The sequence below is a fragment of the Phocoena phocoena genome, chromosome 11 (genome assembly GCF_963924675.1).
Source record: "Phocoena phocoena chromosome 11, mPhoPho1.1, whole genome shotgun sequence".
NCBI classification, from domain to species: Eukaryota; Metazoa; Chordata; class Mammalia; order Artiodactyla; family Phocoenidae; genus Phocoena; species Phocoena phocoena.
In genome coordinates, this window is record NC_089229.1 from 101845811 (window position 1) to 101873001 (window position 27191).

The following is a 27191-nucleotide window of genomic DNA, read 5'->3' on the forward strand; positions in this document are numbered from 1 at the left end:
GCCAAGGACCTGAGCTTCCTGAAACACCCTCTCCATGTGGGGGGCCACGATCAAGGGCCAGGAGAACACCCCCCGTTTTGATCCGTCTGTCAAGCTTCAGAGCCCCTCACCCAGTGAACATGTGAAGCTTTCAGGTTTGGTTCATCCCAAACGCATCTGGTTCTTTGGGCCCTGAACTGACACCAGCCAAAGGATGCTAACGACCAGCCCCAGAGCTCCGAGGTCTCTGACGTGAGACTTAAAACAGCATCAATCGCAGTCTGCCTCCCGGACTGTCCTTCCCGCCACGCCCCGGCCTCATTGCAGATGAAACCCCCCAAATCACCTTGCTCCTCAGGACCCCAAAGACCAAGCCAAGTAGCCCCAGGCCTCAAGCTCCGGCCGCCCTCTAGATGGCCTCCCCTAAACGTGCTCCACAGGACACAGTGTTACTATGTATTTATGGAGCGTCCTGCAGTGCGTAGTTCAAAGACCACTGGTCACCTGGACAAGTATTTTTAATTTAGAAAATCATACATTCATTTTAGCATAATATCGAGAAAAAACACATCTGTTGTATCAAACCAGTAATCCCACAAATATTACTGTTTTAACTTAAAAATAAATTTATGTTAAAACGGTATGCTGTATGGACACACAGAGAACAGTAGTGGGAAGCTCAGCGGTGGGATTGGCGCACAGCAGGCCACACTGGGCCGGAGCCCCAGGGCCACTCCTGTTTTCAACAGCCCATCAGCACAGGGAATAAAAAAACTGGGTTCACACCAAGGCCCCTAAGGAGTCCCATCAGCTCTGCCTCCAAAGTGGGCCCCAAATCCTTACCTGTGCCCTGGGGCTGTGGGCTGGGGAGGACAGGACCGAGCGCTCCTCAGGGGACCGGCTGGGGCTGGAGACTTGGGAGCGACCTGAGAAAACAGACGCAGGATTTGCAAGAGGAAACACCCGCTCGCACTGCAGCGGGGCTGCTCCCAGGGCGTCCCGACCGCGGCCATGTCACCAGCGTAGGATCTGCATCCAAAGGTCCAAAGGTGAGCTGCACAGGTGCCACAGGGGAAGGGGCCGTGCAGGGAGGGGAGGGCAGGGGCTCGCACGCAGACCTCTCTCTGGGCGCCTCGCCAAGGCCGGCAGTGGCTCCTCCTCGCCTTCAGACACCCGCAGCTCCAGTCCCACTCCCGCCGCCACCTGCTGCAGCTCCGTGTCGGCCTCTGACGGCACGTCGTCCGACCAGTGCTGACCTGCCGAGGGAAGTGAGCACAGATCTCAAGTGAGGCTGTGCTCCTTGCCAGGCTCCCGGCTCCTCAGAGGACAGCCGCCAGGCCGCCAACTGCAGCGTGAGGTCCAGCCGGCTCTGCATCCCGGCCAGGCGCTGCCCGCTGGTCCCCCTCCTGAGACTCGTCCATCAACACGGCATCCTCTGTGACGCGGAGCCCCAGGACGCCCGTGGCACCTCCTCTCTTTTGAGGGTGCGGGCCTTCCTGAGCACACGGACGGCTCCACAGGAAGGACCAGCCTCGGGGACTCGGAGCCCTCCCGGCCCAGCCCCACCCGTTCTCACCTCCCAGCCCAGTCCCTGCCCCTCCCCCTCAACGCCATCTCCTCCTCGTACCAGCTTCCAGAGGCAGCAGCTGGATTAAAGGCCTCGTAGGAAGCCCTGAATCTGCTCGGTTTCTCCCCAAGACTTAACGAGCGCAGCCCACGTCCAAAGGGTGGGTGAAACGACACATCTTCAGATTAGTGGCCGAACAAGGAAGGAACCGGGAGCCCTAACGGCCGCTCCTCTGAGCACCTCACTTTCGTCTTAATGTGTGTTCCGTCTTCCCTGAGCTCAGACCACTGCGGGCCCCTCCCCGGGAGGAAGAAGGCGGGCACCACGGTTGGGGGAGGCTCTGGGGTCCCCGTACCATCGCCCAGCTCTGCGCCAGTGTCCCCCGTATCCCCATTCTCCGCTGCCTCGCCTTCTATCTCTGCTGGCTCTGAGTCCACATCTTCCTCCAGGTCGTCCTCGTCAAACGGGACTGCAAGGCAGAGATGTTCAAAGGAAGGAAGAGGAGAGAGACGGACAGACAGACGACAGACGTGTGGGCAGGGGGCTCCCAGGGCTGTCATGTGACGACCGCAAGGAGGAGAGGGAAGAAGCCTGCCTGGGTGGGGGTCGGTGGGCCGGGAGGGCTCCGAGGGCAGGGCGGGGCCAGGCTGGGTGGGGCCTCCTGAACACGGATCAGGAAGGTACCCAGCTGCAAACGTGGCAGCAGGGCCCTGCACCCACCGCAGCGTGCACGAGCCGCTTAACCCTCGAGGGGGCCGCTAACCCTGCCTTTCAGGGAAGACACGGAGCCCAGGCAGCTGGGGGATCTGTTTGCAGCCCCACCGCTCAGCCTGGCACCAGTGCCGTGTGCAGGGGGGTGACCGACCGGCAGGGCTGCAGCCCCGCTTGGGAGAATTTAGACATGTACTTTTTTTAAGCGTAAGAGAGGGACAAGGGGACGTGGAAAGTTCGTTTTTTTGGACTCAAGACCAGCCCTTCAGCGCCGCAAAATGCGGCAAAGCTTCATTTCTCCTGAGCAAGGAGGCTGACGTACACACTCACACTCTCTCTCACACACACACACACACACACACACACACACACACTCACACCTGTTCCTAACCCTGCACAAGAACTCGGACTACAGTCCAGGTTACAAGAAGGCAGCAGGAAGCAGCCACAGACGCATTGTGCCGCCTGGACCAGGGGTCCCTCCTCCTGGGGGTGCCCTGGGGGCTCTTCTCGGGTCTCCTTTCAGGAAAGGGGCTGGCCTTTGACCCGCACATACTTGGCCTCAGGGTCAAGCCCGGCAGGCTGGGCAGCAGAGGAGCCCGCGGAAACGCAAGGCCAGGCCAAAGGACCATGAGGCCCTCGATGGCCAGCAGCCCAGCCTCGTGAAGCCGCATCCCCGACGCGCGGGGCTGTGCGGTGCCCAGCAGTGACCGTGAGTGGCCACAGGGCCAGAGCACGAGGAAACTGGGGACAAGACAGCCGTGGAGGCCTGGAGGCGGGCACCTCTAGGTGCTAGGAAGGTATTTCTTGACCCAGGTGGCATGTGGGTGAGTCCTGGTGTTGTTAAATAATTCCTTAAGCTGTTACGTATCCTCACCGCCCCTCTGGTGCACTCGGCTTATTAAGACTAGGCGATGGTGCACACCCGCTCGGGAGAGTGCTATGAAATCCGTGTGGGACGGACGAGGCAGGGCCAGGACGCCCTGCTGTGACGACGGCATTTGCCAGGGCCAGTCCTGGGGAGAGCGCTCAGCTACTTCCACAGACTGAGACCTCTGTGCGCCGGCACTGCTGCTCCCTCATCACACACCAGCGGAGGGGACTTCTGAGGCAAACAAGCCTCCCCTCCCGGTGCTTCCTGTGGGACAGCGAGCTGGCCGCTGATGGGGACAGAACCCGGGCCCACCCCACGGCGGGCGCCCGCCGGGCCCACACGCGTGCTACAATTAGTCTGTGAGTGACCGGGCATCAAGAGGCAATTTTACACGTTTGTGTTGGCAAGTCCGTCGGAAGCAAGAGTGACACGGACTCCCCAGCCTGGCGTGGCTCCAGACACAGGACACTAGAGCAGCCCAAGCCCAGACCTGGCCCTGCGGCCCCCAGCGGTTCTCCTACTCAGAGAAACATCTGCGCAGACTCGGGGTTAGGAGTCTACGGTCCTCAGCGGCACCCTGAAAGGAACGACTGTCACACGTATCAAAATACACGACAAGCATCAATGCAGCAGCAGCAACGCTGAAAGAGACATAGCTTGAGGGAGGGAACTGGGGGTTAATCCAAGTTAGGATGGAGCGGGTGCTAGAAGCAGCCACACACAAGGAAGCAGGCGGCGCCGACACGCTCAGCTCTGGTCTATTCAGCGGCCGCTGGGGCGTCCCGATACCTCAGCCTTGTCCAACCGTCCTGGGGACAAAACTAACTAGAAGAGGGTGACCGCAGCCCTCTCTACGGCTCGGCGTGAAGGTGCCTCCTGACCTGTGAGCCGAGGAGGATAACGGGCGGCTGGCAGGCGGCTGGCGGGGCAACCAGCCCTTCTGCATTTCACAACCGGTAGGGGCCAAGCTTGTCCCACGTCCTGCCCGGATGCCAGAGCCCCTCACTGAGAAACGCCCCCCCGCCGAAAAGTGCACTGAGGACAAGCAAGGTCTCTCGGCTCCCTCGTGGCCCTCACCCCAGCAATGACTGCCTCAGTCGTGGCACCACAGGAGCGTAACTGACTGTTGCGAGAATCCTCCAGCCCACACCCAGCCACTGTCCAGCCTCATTTCTGCGGACTCTGAGCCTCAGTGCTGTGCACAGTCCTTCGGCTTCGGTTTCACTCTATGTCTGCTAACAAAACGACACCCGCCCCCGCCCGACTGCACTACTGCTCTGCTCTGGTTTTCCCAGGAGGGCGCGTGGCGTGTCTGGTCCATGCAAGGGCGGCGGCCTGAGCGAGGCATGCACGTGCCCCCGCCCTCCGCCGCGCATGCACTAGCGGCAGCACTGGAAGTCCAGAGTTAAGGGACCAGCAGAGCTGCCGAGAGAGTGGTTATGGTGAGCGGGCAGAGAACGAACATCACCCAACAACCTCCGGAGACCGACTCCAGCCAGGCCTGCACTGCTGCACGGCGAACGGAGGGAAGGTCGGGCCCTGAATTTGAAACAGACGATAAATACAAAGTTACACGGGAGTAAGCGTTCCTGGCGAGGAGAGCAGAGGTCCTCCTGTGGTCCACACGGAAGAGAGACGGACGACGTTACAGCCCGAGGCCCGTCCGGCCCCGACCAGGGGCAAGCGGGGTGTCGGGACAGGGAGAGGAGAGAGAGCACGGGAGGGTCAAGGGGGCGTCCCCGGTCAGCAGGCTCTCTCTCGGCTCCTGCGGAGCTGCTGGGTGTTTACGCGGCCGCAAACGTGGTTAAAGAGGTGGGCCTTGCCTGCGGCGAAGGTGGCTAACTCCCATGAAGGCCGGGCCACCCACTCTGCGCCCTTGGCACCCTGCAGGCTGTGTCCCCAACAGGCACCGAGTGCAAACATGGAGACAGGTGAGCAAGAGACAGAGGACGAAGCACCAAGGTGGGCACGGTCTCCAGGTTTTCCTTTCCTTCCTTCAAAGAAGCCAGAGCAAGGTTCATCATCGTCCTGCCGTGGGATGCAGAGCACCTCCCCGAAAACCTAGAGCTGGTAAAGATGCTCCTTCAGAGGCCTCCTGGATATAAATTGCTTCTTAAAACTTTATTTCAGTCCAAGATATGGTCCCTTGACCCCATCCTGTCCGTGCACACTCACACCGAGACACACCGCACGAGGAAAAGCACAGGACATTCCTCCAAGTGGAGAAGGAAGAACCCTGCCTAGTGACATGGGCAACGTCAGCAAATTCTTGGTTTTCCCAACGTCAAGTTCACTGTTTCGCGTCAGCGGACAACAGCCCACCTCTTACCCACCGAGACTTCACATATCCTCTGACGAGAGCCCAGGGAGCAGACATGCTCCGCTGGCTCTTACTTGTGAGGAGCCTGGGGGCCCCGCCCTACAGGAGAGTCCCCGGCAGCCCGAGGGGAAGCGGGACAGAGGTGCCAGGCACCCTGCACCTGGAGGAGTTACCTCTGGAAGGAGGGGACTCAGAGGCTGGTGACACTTGCTCCTCCTGGCTCTCACGGATGTGCGTCCAGTGCACGTCAGCCTGGATCTCCAAGGGATCGGCTGGATTTACGAGCTGCTGCAGCCTTGGGCTCCCAGCTAGTGTACCAGGTTCAAGGGGCAGAGGAGACGAGGAAGGGAGAGATGACGGGAAGGAAGGAAGGAGAAAGTAAACAGGCCAGGGAAGGAAGGATCAAACACCACAGGAGAGGAAACAGAAGGAAAAGTTACCATACTTGCCAGGATCAGTTTGAATCAGAAAGAGGCAAGGACTGAGAATAAGCACACGCGCACACACGCGCACACGCACACACGCCCGACTTCTACTCGTTCAACTTGATTCAGTCCCTTCAAGCCTCATGCAGCTGTCAATGTGGATGAAGAGAGGCCTACACTCCCCTCCGATGCAGAAAGTACCTTCCTTTCTGAAGCTCTTTTCATCTTAACTGCGTCTGAGGGACCCAAGCGCCCAGTTAGGAGAAAAGAGCGGGTCACAACTGGCCTCTGTAGGGCCAGCCTCCCAAGGTCCCAAGTACGTGGCTCTGTTGGCCACACAGCCCGTGCCTATGGCCCCCTGCCGCGTGGACACAGAGGTGGGGCGGGACAGGGCAGCCGGCTCACGTGGGGCAGACAGTGACGCTGCTGGGATTCTAGTTTTTATCTTCTGCAGCTAAAGAGAAAAACATCCCCTTCTACAATGGGCCTCATGCAGCATATGCTGGGCTGGGGCGGGGGTGGGCTCAGAGAAGGCTGCGGTGGGGAGGAAGCGGAGTCTGTCCTGAAGACCCCAGAGCACTGGGAGTTCACGGGAACAAGAAGTAAACCCCTCTTTGCCCTTTCTGAGGTCAAAGCCCTCTTCCCGAACACGATACTGGTGCCCCGCTGACCCACCCCTGGACGTAAGGCTCGGCTTCTTAGCCAGGTGAGAACTCACCAGGGACCCCGCCTTCAGGCTGTTCTTGCTCTCGGGGGCCCAAGGAATCTGCATGCACCCCTGCCCCGAAGGCTCCCATCATCAGTGCTTGGACCATGCCATACAGTTGGGTTAAAATGAGGGACAGCCAGCAACTTGGGGGAAGGGACCCTACAGGAGGGAGGGTGGCTTCTCGGGCAGCAAGAGCGGGTACCACCTGATCAGAAGGACTCTCTACGGTCTAACTGGGCAACCTGGCTTTGGCTTTGGCTTCATCATGAAAACAACAACCTCCTAATCTCCAAGCAACAGGGAACATGACGTGGGCAGAACTCACCGCTAAGGCCACCGAACGTGGATGGGGGCTGTGCTGGGCGTGGGGTCGCAGCCCGTGTGCTCTCTTGGGAGCCGCTGGCCTCTAAGGGCTTCCTCTAGGGTCGAGGGGCCTTGGAGGTGCTGGACGGGGCTGAGTCACAGCAGCCACCAGAGAGCCCGACTGTCTTCAGACCAAGACATTAAGTCAAGGAGGAAACGCAGGCCCCTTCTCCACCTTCCAGGCAAGCAGGGGAAGACAGCGAGCCTTCTCCCTGGGGCGCGCCTGCGTGTCGCCAGTGCATGCAGCCTTGGGGACTCATCGCCCAGGCACAGGGGAGGGGCTCCGGGCGCCTGTGCTGGCCCCGCCACTTCTGAGAGTTGACTGTGACGTGGGGTGCTCGGCTCACATCAGAGGAGGAGCTGAGTCGTAACCGGATGAGGGACTGGCAGCAAATGGTCAAGGGGCACAGGGGCACCCAGGGGTGGATGCCTCGCCCGCCACTGCAGCTCTAGGAAACCCCGTCTCTCCATAGGGGACCTGCTCTCGGGGGCAGCTGGACGGCTGCCAGGGGCCGGGGTGGAGGTGGGCAGAGGTACCTTCACGTGTACCCATGTCCTCTTCCTCTGGCAGGTGCCCCAGCAGCTGGCCTTGCAGGAGTTCTCTGTCCCGGGGCCAGTACTCTCCTTCCACACCCACAGCAAAGCACCGCGTGGGGGCAGACGGGGAGGAGAGGACAGAGAGAAGAGTCATCCCCAGATTCCTCCACTCCAAGCCCGTTCCCGCAGGCTGGAGCCGGACGCTACTTCCACGTCCAGGAGATCAGGTCTCGGGAGGGAAGCAGGGCCAAGCTTTCCTGAACAGGGGGCACCACGCCCCGACCCCTGGCTGTGTCCCCTGGGGCGGGCAGTGCACGCGATCCCCACTGACTCACGCCGGGGCACTCGGCTCTACAGACACAGCCGGCGGAGGAAGCAGCCCGGACGCCATCCCCCCACTCCTCACACGAGGGTGGTGTGCAGGCCCCACGTGCTGCCTTGGGGTCCCACCCCAACCTCCGGGTGGGAGGGAGGCCTACACAGCAGGACCGGGGCCACGGGGGCTCCAGGAGCCCGAGGGAGGCCCCACCTCTGCCGCCTGACCTCGTCAGGGCCGCCAGCTCGGGGCTCCACTGCCAGCTGAGGACCACGGGTAACGCGCACCCTGCCCGGTCAGTGCCTGGCCCTCACTGAGCTGGAGCGAACGAGCCTGGGCTAGGACTGGCCGCGAGCACAGGGAACTCCAGGAGGAACAGAGAGATAGGCCTGCAAGGCGCAGAGCCCTCCAGGGCCAGCCCCACGGGCCAGGCTCCTTGGCTAACGGCTCACGTCCTCCTCATCCTGCCCACACCCCACACGGAAAGCACGGCCTAAGCAGACACGAGTTCCCGCGGACTCAGGGCTCTGCCTGCCTGGCCCTGCTCACCACTCCAGGCCCGGTGCAGCCGGGACAGGGAGAATGACCCTCCGACAAAGGCCAGAGAAGGAGCCCAGGAAGCTCTTCCTCACCACCCGGGATCACACAGGCGGACGGGGCAGGACCCAACACCTCGAGTGCGAGACAAGAGGCATCTCAGAGCCAGCCTGACTGACCTACCAGGACACGGGTCCCACACGTCACCACGCACCACCGGTGACCCCTCCTGGGGGGCCCTACCTCCTCAATGCTCGACAGCCTCCGACGTCCAGGACCAGGAGCCAGGGAACCCCCAGAAAGCTACGTTCCCTTCGTTCCTTTAGCTGGAACAGGACAGGACGAGTGGCCTGACCTGGAGGATGCCCTCATCTGCCTCTGCGTGCAGCTCTACCCGGACAGCCCTTCACGGGCCCCCTGGGGCCTGTGCGAGGCATGCCACGTGAGCCCGGCCACGGAAGCCTCCCACACGCAGGTCGGGTCGGGAGAAGAGGCTTTACTCTGACCTTCACTAGACGCGTCCTCCTCGTCTTCCTCGTCCTCCTCGTCCTCCTCGTCCCCCGCGTCCTCCGCGTCCTCCTCCCCAGCCGCGAAGCTCCTGGAGGCCTCGAGCTCCTCTTCACTCCTTCCTTTCAGAAGAGCGTGGATCCTCACGGCCTCCTTCCAGGGAACGCCGCCCAGGTCCGAGGGGGGCAGTGGGGGTTCCTCCTCTTCCATCTCGGACTCAGAACTGCTGCAGAAGTGACCACAGAACCCAGTGAGGGGGCCACAGAACGGAGAAGGGGGTGGCTCAAAGCCAGGGGCACAGGCAGAGGCTCCCGGCAAGGCACCCGCCAGGCGGGAAGGGAGGGATGACACCTTGGGGCCAGCGCACAGAGGGTGAATGGAGGGCGAGATGGGTCACACGGGCCGGGGCAGCCCCGCCAAGCACAGGCTCGAAGCTCGTGACCCTGGGGACCGAGGGTGAAGAGCACCTCCACTCCCGTGGACGCACCATCTCGTTGGACGATCCCGGGTGGGAAGAAGGGCCGCCGGCAGGAAGCGGGCTGGCGGGGGTGCTGCTCGCAGGAAAGGGAGCCCCAGGCCCCGCTCCCCAACCCCACAGTGCAGTGGGCGGCGCTGCGGGTGAGGGCGCCTGGACGAGCCCCCACCCTGCGGAGGGGTGCTCGCTGCGTGAGGGCCCCGACGCCTGCTCCCGGGGCTGAGAGCGCCCGCCTTGCTCAGAGGGCCTGGCCCAGCCGCCCGTGTCTGGAGGAGACCCTAAGCCCCGGGATGCCCTGCCTGATGGGGAGGCCTGGCTCCCTGGGGCCTCCGGTCAGGATGGAGAGTCTAAGAACGTGGTTTGGGGTGAAGGCCTTGGGTCACCAGCGTCGGCCGACCCGGAGACCGGGCTCAACCACATTCCACAGGGAACGTGGACCCCAAGGCTCTGTGGGTGTCCTCACACATTAACACCAGGAGAGTGGCTCTGCCTGAGCCCGCAGGGACGGGAGCCGCCCTTCTCAGACTGGCCTCCACGCTCCGCTCCGTAACAGAGAAGGGCCGTGAGCACAGCCCCGCCAGTGGGTTCTGTCCTGTAGCCTTTCTAGAAAACTACTGTACCCGAGGGTGGCGCTGGGGACTCCATCACTTTCATCGAGTCAGAGGTGAGGGTGGCCTCCCGGGCTGTGTCCCTCGACCCCTCACTGGGCCGCAGGGCTCCGCCATGACAGCTGTGTGACCACGAGCTGGCTGGTCATGCTCTCCAAGCCTGTGTCCACGCCGGGAAGGGGGTGTGAACACCGGCTTGTAGCGGGTGCCCCTAGTGGAGTGAGACTTTACTGACTGCATCATGCTTGTGCTACACTCCGGTCCTCCAGCCATCCATTCGCGTGTTTACACATTTACAAACTCATTCATGCGTGTACTCGCAGACGTTTCTGAGCACCTACTGAAGCTCAGCCGCTGACCTCAGAAAGAAAGAGCGGCTCCTCACTGCCGGCAGCTCAGTCTGGTGACTCCCACTTCACTCATTCATTCAACTACAATTTACTGAGTGTCTCTGCCCACAGTGCCCTTCCTAGACGTCACAAAGCTGCCACAGAAAAGATCTTCAGCGTCAGGGGAGATAAGATGCGAACACCAGGACTAGACAAGGTGGCCGGTAAATGCAGGGCGGTGGGGGTCTGTGCGAGGCAGTTTCAAGTGGGAAGACATAAGAATGTGGACCACAGAAAGCTTGTCCTCTGGAGTTTGTTAGCCCTCAGTGTTTACTTAGCCATGATTTTTGCCTTATCGTTGTGATTTCACTTCTTTACACTTATTAACTAACGACAACGTGTGAGCCCGTGTGTGTCATTTAACATCTTTCAAACGTGAAATCAGGGTAAGAACCTCAGGTTCTAACCTCAGGTCGATTTGCAACACTTCAGGTGGACAGGGAGGCCAGCCTGCCCTCCTTCATGCCAGGCGCACTGGGGCCCCAGCTGTCGGCGGGCAGCTCTCTGGGAGGTGGGCTCAGGGCAGCCCCTCCCCGTGCCGTGTCATGAGGGCAGCTTGCGTGATGAGGCCCCACTTGAAGCTGTGACAGCTCAAGGACCACGGAGAATAGCAAGGGAGGCACAGAGCATAAAAACAGGGCGGAAGGTCAACCATGCTTCTGGAGTGCCATGCGCTTCTAGAGATGGGACACAGGCAAGCCGCCCTGCCTGCCTGCCTGCCTTGGTGAAAGAGAGAGAGGTGGACAGGTACTGCCAGCTGCTCCTCTCCAGGCATCACCGTCCACAGGCCCTCAGAGCAGCCCTCCGGGTCTGGCTAGGCTCCTCACGTCATGTCAGATTCACAGTGTGAAGTCACTACTCAAGGTTCATCTTATGATATATTCTCGGGCTGCTCCCAGTGCCTGAATCTCTGGGTCTGGCCTTTGAGGGGCAGGAGGAAGGATCTGTGTGAGGCACATTCCCTGCCTGGACTACAGCCTGGAACACTTCCAGGGGGCAGAACCCCTACAGCAGAACAAAACACAAGACAACCGACTTCCCTGTCCTTTAGGGAGGAGAGGAAGACCACAGGACACAGCCTCCCAGGATACACAGAGCCAGAAAATGCAGTCGTTAAGGCTAGCTTTCCACGACAGCAGGGATCTGCTTCCACACTTGTAACTCCATCCTGCCCCGTGTGGCTATTCGATCCAGATAGCCTCCCAGGCCACACCCTCTCATCGCTTGCCTCGCACTGCCGAGATGGGCAAAAGCAGACGAGGGATGCGACCAGGAAGGCCAGGCAGGCTGCACCCGCGTTCACAGGGTGGGAGGTGGTCCCTGTGAAGCCCCTCAGCAAAGCCCATCAGCAGAGCTGACACGTCCCGCTGGAACCCCGCAGCGGAAGCCTCCCCGCTGGGTGTGCCCGAATCACTCCTCTCACAGCGCCTTCCTCGAACCTCCCCAGGCGCCGTCTTCTCACGGAGCCCACGGTGGGCTGGCAGGAGGACACAAAGCCAACGGACCAGCTTCTCAAGGGACAGGGTCTGCTGCAGACTTAAAAGCGCCAGCAGACGAGCAGATCCAGAGAAGGGGACGTGCTTGGAGCACGAGGCACTTCACATGGACCAGCTCAACTGATCGCACAGTAGCTCAAGGGCACAGCCACTGTTATCATCCCCGTTCCCACAAATGAGGAAGCGGGCTTCCAGAGGTGGGATGGTCTGGGTGAGAAGTCAGGAACCCCCAGCGTCCACCCACATCAGGTCACCCCGTCAAACCCAGGAGGAAGGTCACGACCCGGTTCCTGGCTGCCGCATCAACCTGGGAACTCGGGCAGCCGCCGTGGATGGACACCACCTGAAGCTGCTGATGGCTTCCCTTTTAAGTTAACCCGCTGGTAATCAGAGCGTCTCCGAGCGATAACCCGTCCTGCGCAGCGGGACAAGGTCCCGCCCACCCTGCCAACCCTGTAAGCACTGAGCCGCCCGTGGAGGAGACCAGCCGGGTCCTGCGATCTGCACGCGGTGCAGACCACTCCGCGCTCAGGCTGGCACCCTGCGGGTGGAGGGTGAGAAGGGGAGCAGTCAGGTGTGCCTCGCAGGAGGGGCTGTTCCTCACGCTGTCACCCTTTGGGCTGGCCTGTCTCCTGTGACCTTCAGGGAGTCCTCTGCAGCCCTGGCTGCCCGTCTGGGAAGCACACCTGGGCTCCGGCCCTCCCTGACACAGGAAGGAGAAAACACACGGAAACCAGACCAGCCTTCTCCTGCCCCGGCACCCAGGCTCTCCCAGAGAAAATGCAAGCGCTGTTTCCAGGGTCCCCTCTGGAAGATGCTCCTTCCCCCCCTCCAAGGAAGGTCATGGAGCCGATGAGGCCTCGGTCGAGATGCTCTGCTGGTGTGAAGGAAACCGCAAAGATGATGGGAATCGCCTGGGTATCTGTCAAAACAGGTGTTCCTGGTCTCCACCCCACGCCCACCGAGTGAGACGCTGGCAGGAGCAGGGCCAGGAATTATCCTTTGACCAAGTGTCGCACGTGTCGCATCAGGGACATCTGAGAAATTTAGAGCAGTGGTTCTCACAGCGTGGTCTCCAGACCACAGCACCAGCCGGGAACTTCTGAGACATGCAGATCACGGGCTCTACCCCAGACGGACTGGGACAGAAACCTCCCAGCTGTCTGTGCTCTCACGAGCCGGCAGGTGATTTTGATGCAGGCGAAGCTTGGTCACCACTGCCCCAGGGCAAATTTGAGGCAAGCCCGATTTCTGGCACTTAAACCACCTGTTCAAGGAAACCCAAACAGGAATCACCACCCTGCCGCTCCTAGTGAGGGTTGCCTGGGCTGTGCTTGGATCCACAGGTAAGACAGTGATTACAGCAACTGCCCACCGGGTGCAGACACTGTGCCCACTACTTTATTTAGTTTAATGCTCAAAGCAAACCTCTGAAGCGCAGTGTCCTTTGCAGATGAGGAAAGGAGGGCAAGAGAGCGTAAGAAACTTGCCCCCAACCAGCAGAAGGTGGAGCTAGGCCTCAAGTCTGGGGTGTCTGCCGCAAAGTCACGCCCCAACGGCACCCCGCGCTCTGCCCGCACCGCAGCGCCCGAGGTAAGAGGAGAGTGAATTCCCGCTTGGACCGGTCAGTTCCTGGAAACTGTCATCTCTCATCTTCAAGTCCGACGACTCCCCAAGGAAGGATGGAGGCATCTTACGGCTTCCTTGGGGAAATGAGCTCTGGTGCCGCACTCTTACGAGACCGTCGTTACACTTTACATAGCACCCACGCTTAGCCCTTTTTCAAATGGGAACTTGAGTACGATGGGGCATTTACTACACCACTGGGTGCTGACTGACCTATCCTTCTACCTCACCTGCTGCGAAGGCTGTGACACAGCCTTCCTGCAAAGCCCAGGCTACATCACCTCCACTCCTGCCCCATAATCCCTCGGTTTACAGATCACAGTGCAGGAAATGTTATTCCTGCAGGACAGGGTCTGCCCATGTCACCGAGCCCAGCCCTCCACTCCGCCCCACCTCAGGAGCGCCGCGTCCTGAGGGCGCTGGTTGGGGAGGCTCTGCAAGGGGGGCTGCAGGGGGTCCGCCTGTCCTGACTCCACTCCACCTGCCTGTCCTGTTCTCTTCCAGCCTGCTCACTACTGAGCCCTGACTTGGGCACTGACCCCACTGACTCAGGCAGGCCTGCGGGTGGCGGGAATGCGCGGACAAGGACAGAGATGAGGGGGTGTGTGGCGCACTTTCCCCAAAGGTGCACGCGGCTCAGCCGGCCGGCACCACGCACTGCGAGGGGCCCTGGGATGCAGGTTTCTGCTTCTTTCCACACACAGGAGAAAGAAAGAAGCCCAGAGAGATGAGACAGCTTCCCCAAGACTGCACGGCGACCCGGTGGCTGAGTCACCCCAGAGCCTCCATGGAGCCCACCCCCAGGGGCACGGTCGCCACCCCCGCCCCGTGGAAGCCCCTCCCCCGACACATCTGTAAACAACAGCCCAGGGCACATTTTTTCTGTTCCTTTTCAATGAAAAGCAGGGTTAAGGTCTTGGTAGGCGCTCAGTAAGTACTGAATCTCTGAATTAAGTCAAACAAACTGGTCCTTTCTGACTAACGAGACGGGGAGCTGGGGCACCAGGCGGCAGGGAACACGGAGAGCCCTGGATGTGGACCAGAGACCCTGGGCTTGAACCTCAGTCAACCCTCCACCCTGGTCCTGGTCACCATCGCTTTCCTTACCACGAGGGGGCCAAGATGCACATCCTATATATTTCACAGGCCCCGGAGGACAACCAGCTGAGGAGTTGGACGCTGGAGTCCGCAGCCAACGCCTACAAGCACCTACACGTGCCCAGCTCTGTCCCAAGCACCTTCTACCCCGGGACCCTCGCACAACTCTGTAGGAGGCCCTGGCGCTGCCGCCCCTCACACGGACGAGGGGACAGGCAGAGAGGTCACACGACTGTCCAGTCACGGGTCACGATGCAAACCCAGGCCGTCGGGCTCAGGGCCCCGCTCCCCTGCCCGTCACAGACGCAGCCCCACAGGCTGACCTGCTGGCCGCGTCCTCCTCCGTCCCCGTGTCCAGCACACTGCTCAGGTTGTGCTCGGCCTGCGTCTCCTCAGGCACCTCCTCCAGACCCTCCGCCTGCCGCACCGACAGGCGGTAGTTCTCCAGCTCAATCCTCTCCGGGGTGCCCCGCAGCCTCTTAGCGATGCTGGGCTCCTCCAGGCCGTTCACGCTCGGGCCTGCACGACAAGCAAGAAGCAAAGTTCTGGGATCAGCGACAGGGACGAGGGAAGGAACTTCTCCCTGGAAGGAGGGGCAGCTGTCCCACGAGGCCAGGGAGCCGGACACGGCAGCAGTCAACAAGGTCGGGTCCCGGAGAGCCCAGAGGTCTCTGGTGTGAGGGGGCAGAAGACAAAAGACCCCACATCTGCCCTACAGGGACGTGACAGCCTGGGGAGCAGTGCACACTGGCCAGAGGGCAGGGGCAGGACTGGCCCTCAAGGGAAAGCAGCCTGTTGAGAAGGGAGTCCTCTCTGCTGCCCCACCCCCTCGGTCCAAGACCTGCTGCCCCCCATAAAATGGTCCAGGACCCAATGTCCCCACCCGCTTGGTTCAGGACCTGCTGCTGCAATGCCATGGTCCGGACCTGCTGCCCCACCCCATGGTCCAGGACCCAGTCGAGGTTCGGGCACTGCATCTGGTTGGTCTACTGAGGTATCCAGGTAAGCTATTCTGCAGAGCTTCTCACACTGTGGGTTTGTCTGTCTCACATTTAGATTCACGGCAAGACTTTTTGTTCCACGGGAACACCTTGTGGACGACTCTGGGCTCCTCCCACTGCACCCACGCAGGACAGTCAGGCCCCCTCGGTCCTGGTGACACCGGCTGGACAGCTTGGTCGAGCTGGCGCCAACCCACGTCTCTGTGGTAAAGAGACCTTGTCCCCTTTGTAATTAATAAGTAATCTATGCGGTGATGCGGAGAGACTCTGGACTACCTGTTCCCAGAATACCCACGTCAGGGGGCTAAAGATCCACTGATGACCCTGCCTGGTCAATTATTGCTCTGGGAGGCCCACGATGGCGGTTTCTAGACTCTATCATTCCTTTGCGAAGAAATCTGAGGACTGGGCTTCCCTGGTGGTGCAGTGGTTAAGAATCCGCCTGCCAATGCAGGGGACACAGGTTCGAGCCCTGGTCCGGGAGGATCCCATGTGCCACGGAGCAACTAAGCCCATGCGCCACAACTACTGAGCCTGCGCTCTAGAGCCCGCGAACCACAACTACTGAGCCTTCATGCCACAACTACTGAAGCCTGTGCGCCTAGAACCCGTGCTCCGCAACAAGAGAAGCCACCGCAATGAGAAGCCCGCGCACTGCAACAGAGTAGCCCCCACTCGCTGCAACTAGAGAAAGCCAGCGTGCAGCAACAAAGACCCAACGCAGCCAAAATAACAGAAAGAAAAGAAAAGGGCTTGTGGACTCTGAGGTCTCAGGTGTCTGATGTCGCCGTCACGCACCCCTCACCTCCCCCATCTCCATCGTTACCCTTCCTAATACACCTTGTGACCCCACGTTTGGGCAGAAGAGGCCCACCGACCACTCTCCTGTGTCCACTGTGACAGGACGTCACATGTGGTGCGGAGTCAGACACCCGCTGAGACAACGGACTCCGCCAGTGACCAGCCGAAGGACCTTAGGAAAATCACACAACCACTGAGAGCTCGCTTCCTGATCCATGAACAAGGACAATCCCACGTCGCGGGGTTACTACGAGTACGAAGTGAATTACACAGCGCATGTACGCGCATTTGTGCAGGTGCCATCTCTGTGCTCCGTACACTCTGCCTCCCTCTTCTAGGAGTTAGGTGATACAGCTGAGGTCCAGGAACATTTTCACCACCGATCTGTACAAGTCCATTGCATCCATCTGCCCTGGATTGCAAACGACAGTTACTGGACACAGAAGGTGGGAAGAGCCTCTGAGCAGAGCAAGCAGCACCGGGAAGGGGCCCAGGTGGAGGGACGCAGGCACCAGGGCGGGGCGGGGCGGGGCGGGGCACAGGGCCTTGCGTCCCGCCAGGGCAGGCACCTGGCTTCGGCGAAACTCTCAGCTTTAGGGACCAACACTAGGTTTAGCAGGTGAGGTCACGCCAGCCAGTGTCAGGTGGTCTTCAGGCGAAGCCCAGAGGCCCCCTGATGAAGGGCTGAAGGACGGGGTGGGAACACTGATTCAGTAACTTTTGTGACGTGAGAGGTTGTGCAGAAAACGTCTGGAAGGCTGGCCCTTCTGTCATGCGCATGTTCCGAACCTCCTCGTAAAATGATTAGAAATAACCCCGTGAATGCGGGCAGTCACGGAATGAAGTCTCAGCGCATCTGCTGCAGTGACCAGGATCTCCCACCAAACAGCACCCTTCAAATCACTAGAGATTCTTTCTGAAAAGCAAGACCTGGGGCGTGTTCACTTACAAATGCAGGTAAACGTATAACCATGGGGTCTGGGCACGAATCCTGTGCCGTCTGCACACATCTGCCCGTCCCGGTCTTGGTGCCCCGGGAACCTCATTTTGGACACCCCCGGACTATCCTTCAACACTGAGCTCAGGGCCCCCGAAGTGTGAGCTCTGATGCTGGACGAGGGCGTGTGGAAAATTAGGAAACACGTGGTCTCCAGATGACAGCATGAAAGAGGCAGGGAGCACAGCAGGTGGACACGGTCTAGACAGTCTCCACACCTGCCCCCAGGCCCTCCGAGGGCACAGGCTCTAATCGCAGGGCCAGCCTTTCCAAACACCAGCCTTCCTGGCCTCCCTTCTCCTCATCAAAACCCAGCTCGATAAAGACAAGGCCAAGGGTCCCCGACTACAGTACCACTTGATTCTGTCCTTCCCATCGTGTATTTTTGACAACTGCCCTTAAACGGAAAGGGAAATAAATGGGTGGCAACTACCTGAGCACAAAGTTTTGGGGAATTCCATGAATATGGAATAAAGACCAGTATTTCTTTTAGATGGTAGAAGAAAAACAGAGTAAGAGCTGTCACTTAAGGGAAAACAACTCACATCACCAGTTCCGACTGAGCAATTTCAAGGTAGAGAAGGAACACACTCATGGGAAGACCCTTGGGGGAAACGCACAGTGTCTCCCAGGAATTCCACGAGAACCTGGGGAAACAACACAGGCTAAAACGCTCTCTACTCCGAGCGCCGCAGGCCGGGCATGGCAAAGAAAGTCCTCACAGGGATGGTTCCAGGCGTATTAGAGGCATCAGGGCTCGAGCACACACGCGGGACCACGGGAGCATGGAAAAGGGGCGCGTGGCCCACCCAGGGATCCAAGGAGGGCGGTCTGGAGGAACACGAAGGTAGGCGCCAGCTTTAAGGTAGGTAACAGTTTGCAAATGAGATCACCGAGGTTCAGAGACAGTAAGCTGCCCAAGGTCACACAGCTGGTGAGCGGTGCGGCCAAGACCCGACCCAGGAGGACAGCGTCTGCTCAGAGGCCTGGTGTGCTGCCGCCAAGGCGCATTTCCTTGGAGTCCTGCTCTGCCTTCCCCCGCAGGGGCGTCTTCACCACGATCTCCTCCCCACCGTGACCTTCATGACGAAGGACAGAGACTCCACGGAAATGTCCTGGAGCAGAGCGTCTGGCGTCTGGAATGACATCCTGCCCTCCCAGCGTCAATTCTCTGGAGTTTCCACAGGCTGCATAGAGCAGGGGATCACCCAACCCCAAGCCCAGAGGCTGGGGCTCTGGGGAGGGGAGATGTTAATTTAATACTGGGCTTGGCCACAAGCAACAAAAACGAAGCCAGAAACACTCAAGATCATTCACACATCGGTCCCCACAGAGAGGAGGCTGTGGGCCATGAAGCCCAAGACATTCCCACTGGAGATGCTGTGAAAGGCGGGAGGGCTGGGGTCACTCACTGGTCAGGCCCCAGGCCCCTCTGGTCTCCACCCACTTTCAGCGACCAGGGAAAGCAGGCTGTTCCCTCGGGGCCGGGTCCCCATGGAGGCCGTTTTCCCAAAGGGAAGGTGGCACCCAGAGGATGCTCGGCAAGTACCCCAGATCCACCAACTGCCTAAGCGTGCTCAGCATTCCCGGGCCATAAGCTTAAATGTCACGGGAACTTCAGACACACAAACACCAACAGAATCAGCGTCCTTGACTCTCTGTCCTGAGCAGAGGGCCATTGGCCAGACTAACCAGATGGTGATGGTAAATTAAGACGCTGAAGGAAGTAATGGTGGAGGTGGCCTTGGCAGTGGTTCTGACACCGTGACAGAGGACCCCCACCTGCCGCCCCCGGGTCCCCGCTGTCTCGTCAGCTTCAGAGGAGCCCAGGAGAGCAGAGGTTGCAGAAGGGCAGTTTGGAAAGTCAGAGTGAACCAGCAGGGTCGGGCCAAGAGCCCCGGCCTCTCCACGTCACGTGCTTTTGATGCAGCAACACACAGGGGCTTCCCAGCTGAAAGTGGGATGAGGGATTTGGGATCATTCCTAGGCCGACTGTTCCCTAAGTCCAGGCAAGCAGATCTCAGGTCACTGGAGGCCAATTCCAGCTCCACAGACCGAAGGGAAACAGCTCCAGGATCTGGGTGGCACCCTAAATAAGAGAAAGGCTCTGAGCCTGAGCGACGGGCCTTGCTCTGGGCCAGTCACTGCCTGTGTGAGCTCCATACATCATCCTCAAGCAAACATTTTCCTCACGGGAGAACCTGCTCTCAGCTGACGGACGAGCGCTGCCAAAGCCCTTGGCAACACGCGTGAAATCACCCTGGGGGAGAGATGGCCCTCCTCACGAGGAGCCCCCATCCTCACGGGGCTGCGAGGGGGTCCCTGCTGCAGTTCTGCGGCAACACGTGGCCACCCCGGGACAGGACCGCTGTCCGGACCAGAGACAGCTGCCTCTGTGGGGCGTTGCCTTCGAGAGGGGCCCCGTGACGTGAGTGGCCCGGCAGCCCCACGGGGAAGAAGCAGCCCACTCTCCCCACCTCACTGCCACTCAAGCTGCCGGCTGAGCTGCCGCTCAGCTGTCCGAGAAGCAGGCGGCCGCTCTGCCCGGGACCCTGTCCCCGCTCCCGTCCGGCGGGACAGTGGGGTCTGGTGTCTGCGGGACGAGGAGGCCCACCTTGGGGGAAAGGCTCACTGGGGCTGCTTCCACGGCCTTCTCAGAAGGGCCGTGGGACAGCTGGTTTGGGCCTCGGCAGCCTCTGCTGGGCCGGCCGCACGCCTGAGGCCTCGCACGGCGATTTCTCCCTCTGGAGGACACCGCACACTTCACCGGCGCTTTGGTTCTGGAGGCCAAAGGAAGGAGTTTCCAAGCACTGCCTCGGTGAGGTGACTGCGGCCCCTGCACGTGGACCCTCCGACAGACTCTTCTGTGGTTTCCTGCTGTCAGGGGGTGGGGTTCACTGCATGTCCCGAGGTCACAGGACAGGAGGGTGTCAGATGCTCCTTTGCTCGGGAAGCAGGTGATGAAGGAACAGGGACGACCGGCTGAGTCAGGACTGTGACGTGGGCTGCACGCCCCGCCGCTGGGCGCTGCCGGCGCTATTGCCACCCAGGGTTCTGATGTCCAGGCCCTAGGACACCGGTCCCGGATGGCACCCGGGGCCGTGTGGCTGTGCAGCGAGGGACGGGATCGCTAACTGCCCCTCCACACCCAGCGTCTCCTCGTCATCCGGGGGACTGCGTGCTCACGTGCGGCACAGAGAAAAGCAGGTCACGCACACGCAAGGGGGAGATACTGAATTACCAAGAGTCAGGCAGTGACCGAGAGGCCAAGGACGGGAAGCGCAACAGGGACAAGTCAGAACTGTCCCAGGAAACCCACCAGCTGGGAGGTGGGAGCCTGCAGCCCGCAGAGTCCCCTCGGGAAGCCGAGGGGCTCGTCCATCGCCACAGCCCTTGGCTCCCCATCTGCAGGATCCCGGGGGACTTTTGCTGTTACGTTAGTTTTCTAACAAGATGTGACTTTTGCTGCAGCTCCCAAAGGTGTCTTTTTGGCAGGTGGAAATCCTGGCACATGTCACTCTAACTGGCCAAGGCAAAGAGGTCTCTTTTAAGGCACGTACCTAAGTCTCCATTAAAAAAAAACACCTTACCAGGCTTCGTGTAGCTCTCTTGATAACATATCTTTCATGTGTCGAAATATCTCTGAGATGAAACTCGACTTGACCCTTAACAGTCAGCTGGGTCACCCTGCAGAATGGCCACCTCTCTGCTGTCTAAAGCGTTGGGGTCTGCTGTGTTTTCTCTTAAATCCCACAGAGCTGAGCTCTAGCTGCAGTTCTGCTGTTTCCACCTGGCCGCCCACATGCACACACCTGTGCACACACGGGAGCCATGGGTGTGGCCGGCAGATCAGGAGGGTCCCTACAGCTCAAGGTAAGGGGCCTGTCCACCAGCCCACTCATGGGGCTAGCCTCTGAAATCTTAATAAGAGGCGGGTAAAGATAAGGGTGGTCCACAGGTCAGCCCAGCCCGGGCCTCTGCCTGCTGCTGCTGGCCCCTCCGCACCCCCAGGGCTCTAGCGCACCTTCATCACACCATCCACCTCCTGAGTGCACCCCAAACTGGAGGGTCCGCTGCACAGGGCTCTCCCGGCCTCCTGCGGTTCTGGTGCCATCAATGCAGCAGAGCAAGTGTTCGGTAAAGCGTCTTGAATAAACAATCAAGATGGAAGGTCTCAGCCTGTATCTGAACTACAGCAACACCTCACTATACTTCTAAGGAATTGGCTGGACATAATCTGGTCTCAGTTTCCTCATCTTGACACACAACACTGAGGGCCTCTGCGTGTCTCAAGGAGCTTGATACTGTTCCAGGCCCCAAGAAGAGGCAGGAACACCACCTCTGTGAAGACAGTAGCCATTCCCTTAGCGCCCGGGACACAGAAATTCCTTTGAAGATGCCAACGTCCTACAAGACTCCACGGAGGAAGGCTCTGAAAAGACACCATCTCAAACGACCTGATGTCCTAAATGCATGTCCTCGCTTCACCGTGGAGAGCAGCTGAGCCCCAGGGAGCATCTCGCGCACTGGAGGACCAGACCCGTACGAGCACGCGGAGGGGAGAGGTGGGAAGGGAGAGAAGGACCACGAGTCTGCCCACCAGGCACTGCCAGATGATGAGCTTTTCCCAAGATATGCATTTAGACTGCACCCCTCCCCTCCGGGGCACTTCAGTCCAGAGTGCATCCCAAGCTGGCTGCGAGGGGCTCTCGGGGGGCCAGCTGCACAGCCCCAGAGCGGGCTTGGCCTCTGAGCCGTGGAAGGTGGGTAGTGAGGCCCTGCCCATAATCCAACGATCAACAGGGACAAACCCACCTCGCGACGAAAGGCCCTCTGCTCTGCGACAGGCTCCTTCCAAAGACAGCATCTCCGCAACGGCCTCCCCTCGGGCACCATAGATCTGTTGTGGGAAAGGAGCCAAGCTCCTCCAGCAATGCCCACGAGCACCACCTGAGGCGCACCTCGGCGGCCCTGTCACACCTGTGCTCTCATCTGTCAGCCGGTCCCTGAGACTTCCGGGCACGGGGGCCTGCACGGCTGGTGCTGGGAGTTCACAGCCCTCTCCGGCGACCAGCCTGACACCCACGAAGCACTGTCCCTGCGCTGCCTCCAGGCCGGGAGGTGGCTCGGAGCCCCTGGCGGCTTGTGGGGAGCCACACCGTCCCCAGGCCCACGTGTAACCCTACCTCTGCCTAAGAGAAGCTATAATCCTGCACAGCCCTCTGACTCTCACGTGGGTGTTGAAATTCAGCTTAATGTCAACCTATCCAGGACTGCTTTTCTTCCGCTGCTACAGTGAAGAGCCCCCAGGGTGTCGTGGAGTTAGCAGGTGACCTCACAGCCCATCCACGCAGGCTGAGGAACAAGCAAGGCCAAATTTAGCCAAGCCCTGCAGAGATTCAATGCCCACTGTCTCAGGACCAGACACGGCCAGCCCTCCTCACCGTTCTGTTTCCCCAAATCTCTGCTGGCTGGGAACCCATCCCAGCAGGCCGTCCGGTCCTCACCCCGCAGGATGCGTCGCCCAGTCAGCAGAAATAACCCTAACTCACTCTCGCTCTGATTATGCCAGCATTTTCTGGAATCTCCACCAATGATCAGAGTTGATATTCCTGTAATCCTTTTAAATAAACAAGTTTCCACACGTTTTAGCTTATTTGCTCTTGACAACAATCTCATGGAGCAGCAGGGAGCCTTTCTTCCATTTTATGATCTTAATAGATGGGGAAACTGAGGCTCAGAGAGATAAATGACCGAAGACAGCAAGGATAACAGGCTGCATCTTCTCTTCAAGATCTGTGCTTGTCCCCTTTAGACCCAGCTCTGCTCTTCCAGGCTGTGGTCACCTCAGAAGATGAGCACATTCTGGGGCGCAGGGCGATTCACTGTGGTTCAGGAAAACGGACTCTGTTCTAAAACATTTCCTCGGTGTCTGACAGCACACACAGTACCGGCACGGCTGCTGACGTGTACACCACGTCACGTGCTGGGAGGCGTGTGCCCACAACCTAACAGGGGCGGGCAGGCCACTGCTGTCCAGTGTGGTCTGTATCACTTTCTTTGTCCTCACGCACTCTCTTCCCTGGTCTCCTATGGGAACAATCAAATGGAGGCTAATTTTACATTTAGGGCCTGTCCTTACTTCTCTTGACTTTAGTCTAGAATGGTGGTGGTCAACCAGGTGATCTTTTCCTCTGGGGTCACCTGGCAATGTCACAGCCTGGGAAGGGGGGAGTCCTGAGATCCAGTGGGAAGAGGCCAGGGATACTGCAAACAGCCAACAACGCACAACAAAGAACTATCCGTCCAAACGTCAATAGTGCTGAGCCCGAGAGCCCTGCCTGGAAATCACAGCAGACTATCTCCCACCTCTCACTGATCAGGCCAACCAGCACACCAGATGTTGGACCGCGGCCCAATGGACAAAGTCATTAGGACAGAGCAGTGATGCTGCCGCCAGAGTGAGGCACCCTGAACCTTGGAGGGCAGCGCGTGGAGGGCCTGTCAGGAAGGGCCGTGTGGGGCAGACAATCCCTGTGCCGGGCAGACATGCCCCGCCCTTCACTGTCCTTCGGTACAGAGGAGTCTCTCTCTCACGGAGATGCTGTCCGTCCCACCGTCCCCCGTCCACCCGCCCAGCCCTCCGGCGTGGGGCCTGGGGACAGAGGCCAGGTGCTAGAGGCTGACAGGTACGTAAGAAGGCCTGCTCACTAAATCCAGGGAGAAAAGCAGACGTGGAAACACGACGAGGAAAAACACTGCTTCTTTCTCCGTGTCCCCAACTCTCTTCTTTTTCCATTTTCCAAAAACATCCTCTATGAGCTCGCAGGGCCCGACATGACACACCTGCCCGAGGCTGGGCCTGGACATGCTCAGGCCTCCCGAGCTGCTTCCGTGTCCAACCCAAGCTGATCCAACACGGCAGAACCCAAAATGCTCACTGCGATGACACGCACGCTTAGCCTGGATCTAAGCGTCATTTCATGTGAGTGGAGTCTGGAGCGGCCCAAACTCCGACAGGTAAGAATGTCCGTGTTTAACTCCTGTCATGGGTGATTCTGCTCAAAGTGTCAGGACAGAAAGAGGCAGACACTCATCTCTCCCTCTCCTCTGCCAACCCCACCCAGGGCCAGGCCAGGCAACTACTGTGAATGGCAGCTGTAAAGCATCAGTAGCAAGAGAACGAAACCGTCAGCTCCACCACCCCCGGGGGCCTCTTAGAGAAGTGTGATAAAATGCGAGCGTAGAGGAGAAATAAGCAACAGGCGTACAAGTCAGAAGTAGCTAGACTGTTGCCCTTGAGCAGCACTGAACACCATCCCAGAGCACAAGCCCGGCTCCTCCAGACTGACAGGGAGGTTCCGTGTGGAGGGACATCTTAATAGCATGACTTTAGGCTTGGTATCGTCTGAACTGATCAAAGAGTGCTGATACAGAGAAAATGAAAAGCAGTCGATTCAACATCATTATTCTCCGCCTCCGTCTCTTCTGATCTCCCCCTTCACATACCAGTGATGAAACCCTTTGCTCTGGAATCTACCCTCTTTGCAAAGGCACATTCCCAGCCCTGGGGTCGCCGCTAAAAATCTGGGGACACGTATTTCCTGGAAATAACCAAATGCACATTCACAGATGACACGGGCATTCGTGCATGTTTTTAGAAAGTCATCTTGGCAGAGCTGACACGCAGCTCTCTTCCCGCTGCCCCGTGCGGAGAAGCTGAGGCTGGAGGACACGGGAGTGGAGGGGGCGGCACTGTGCACGTCCTGTACCGACTCCACCCGGCTCTGCCTGGGTCAGTCACGGGGCCTCGATCCAGTCTGCAAAACGCTACCTTCCTCACAGCCTACGGTGTGATTAGATGAGGGACGCGTATACAGAAGGCGTCTGGACAGTGCCTGGCACACAGTAAGTGCTGCACACTAGCTGTACCCCATTCCTGAATTGTTCTCTCTGAGTTCGTGTGACGTCGGCCCAAGGGCAGATTCACCAGTATAAACACTCGGGGGAGACTGACAGCAGTGAGCACACTTCAAGTTTCACTCTCTTTTTTTATCTGAGGGAGACTCCAACAGAAGCGGGGGCTCTCCCGGTTGTAAACACGATGGCCCCTTGGCGTGGTATTTGCAGTCGCCCGGAGCACGGCTGTTGGCTCTCAGCAGCCCCCGAGGGCAGCAAGACTCTGGCCCTTCCCGCACGCAGGCAGCTGGCCAAGCTCCGTCGCCCCAGGGCCCAGAGCCTCCACTGGGGCTGCCTTCCCGGCACCCGGATCCCTGTGTTCCTGGGCCTCCAGCAATGCTGATGCCCCACTGAAGGCAGGCAGGGAACTGGTTTAGAGTAATTCACAGGAGACAGAACCTGGGGCAGAGCCTTCTCTTCTAGAGGAAGAACGTACTGACCCAGGTAAGTCTGCTGGTGGCAAATGGTGGGAGGGAAATGTTACAGCTGGTCTTCTCCAGCCTGGTCTTTCTAGATTCTGACTCAGTTCTAGAAAACAGGGGAACAAGAATAAACAGGCTACTGTAACCATATTGTAACAACATCAGCTGTTCTCCATCGGCACCAGGTGGAGCTCAGGCGCCTTACAGACTCTCCGCCCTCAGGTCCCTAGGCACACTTTTCTTTGGGTCTGGTCTCTGAGCAGCCGCAAGGCACCAGGAGGATGACAGTCTCAGGAAGTCACCTCCACTGGTGCCCGGCTTTATTACCCTGGAAGAACACGAGAACTGAACGAAAGAATGTTTATGTAGGCCTCGGCACTGAAACAGCCCCGATTTCGTTGTGTGTTTGAGGCCCAGGTCCTTCTGGAGCCCCGACCCCCGCCTGGCAGCACAGGTCTGCAGGGGCCCCCAGTAGGGCCGAGCTTTCTTGGGGAGTCAGCTGTGATGGAGGCCCAGTCACACCGGGACCCGGGGCGCAGGAACCGCAGAGAAGCAAGCAGGTGCCTGGATTGCAGGGCCCAAGCTCTTCCGGTAACCGGGGCCCCTTAACACAAAATAACCACCAAAGACCTACAATTCCAGGCAAGGACACTATGAAACAGCAGTGACACAGTGGAAATAACCCTGACATTTTACCCAAGTACAGAATAGGAACTCATACCAGGGACAGTTTCATACAACTAATGCACAGTCACGGCAAGCTGGTGAGCACAGATATAGAGGTAAAGAACACGTAAGAGGCAAAAGAAATTCTGACTCAACTTTAAGGATTTTTCTAGCAATCACTAGCATGGCCCCAGGAGTCTGTTTTTAGTAGGCAGAGCTAGGGCCCCGGACCCCCTTCTGCCGGAAGGTATCCCCAAACTGCCCTTTATGCCAACGCCCCTCTGTGAGTGATGGGGGGCAGTCTAACCTCACCTGTGGACACCATCAAGGGCGAGGTCAGGTTTGCCTGGCTCGGGTGTAGGGGCGACTCAACCTCTCACCCACTGCCCTTCTTGGAGCAAAGCCTCGCTGACCCCAGAGCAGCTGTGGAGCGAGAGGCGTTACCCCAGCGCGCACGCCTCCTCCCCGCAGGCCCTCAGGACGGATCTACTCGCCGGCACTTGCTGGATGCTTGGCTGGACTGAGGTGCCAGGTAAGGCCCAGTTTTGGAGTCTTGGTGAGGTTGTAGAGCTCTGTGAAAGGGCCTGGCGTTTGGGGAGGAGTCTTCCTGAAGCTGTCTGCTGGCTATCACACCCCAGCAAGGCCCGAGCGGGGGCTTGTCTTCAGTGGGTCCCTCAGGGGACAGGACGGGAACAGAGGGCAGCCCATTCTCACTGCTTCCTGCACCCCGTCGCACACAGGAGCCCTCCTGGGCAGTGTCCCAGTGAGGGAAGGGCCAGGGAACCGATGAGAAAAAAAGAGAATGGGC

General features: G+C 59.4%; 1 protein-coding gene across 1 annotated transcript in view; it reads right to left on the bottom strand.

Moving 5' to 3' along the window:
• Positions 1 to 27191, bottom strand: part of MICAL3 (microtubule associated monooxygenase, calponin and LIM domain containing 3) — a 98392-nt gene that overhangs the window by 25338 nt on the left and 45863 nt on the right. Inside the window, exons 19-24 of the mRNA XM_065886646.1 lie at positions 14861 to 15056; positions 8845 to 9071; positions 5625 to 5759; positions 1902 to 2015; positions 1098 to 1235; positions 823 to 905 (exon numbers count right to left, since the gene is read on the bottom strand). Coding sequence (XP_065742718.1) covers positions 823 to 905; positions 1098 to 1235; positions 1902 to 2015; positions 5625 to 5759; positions 8845 to 9071; positions 14861 to 15056 — 893 coding nt within the window. The remainder of the gene's footprint in view (positions 1 to 822; positions 906 to 1097; positions 1236 to 1901; positions 2016 to 5624; positions 5760 to 8844; positions 9072 to 14860; positions 15057 to 27191) is intronic.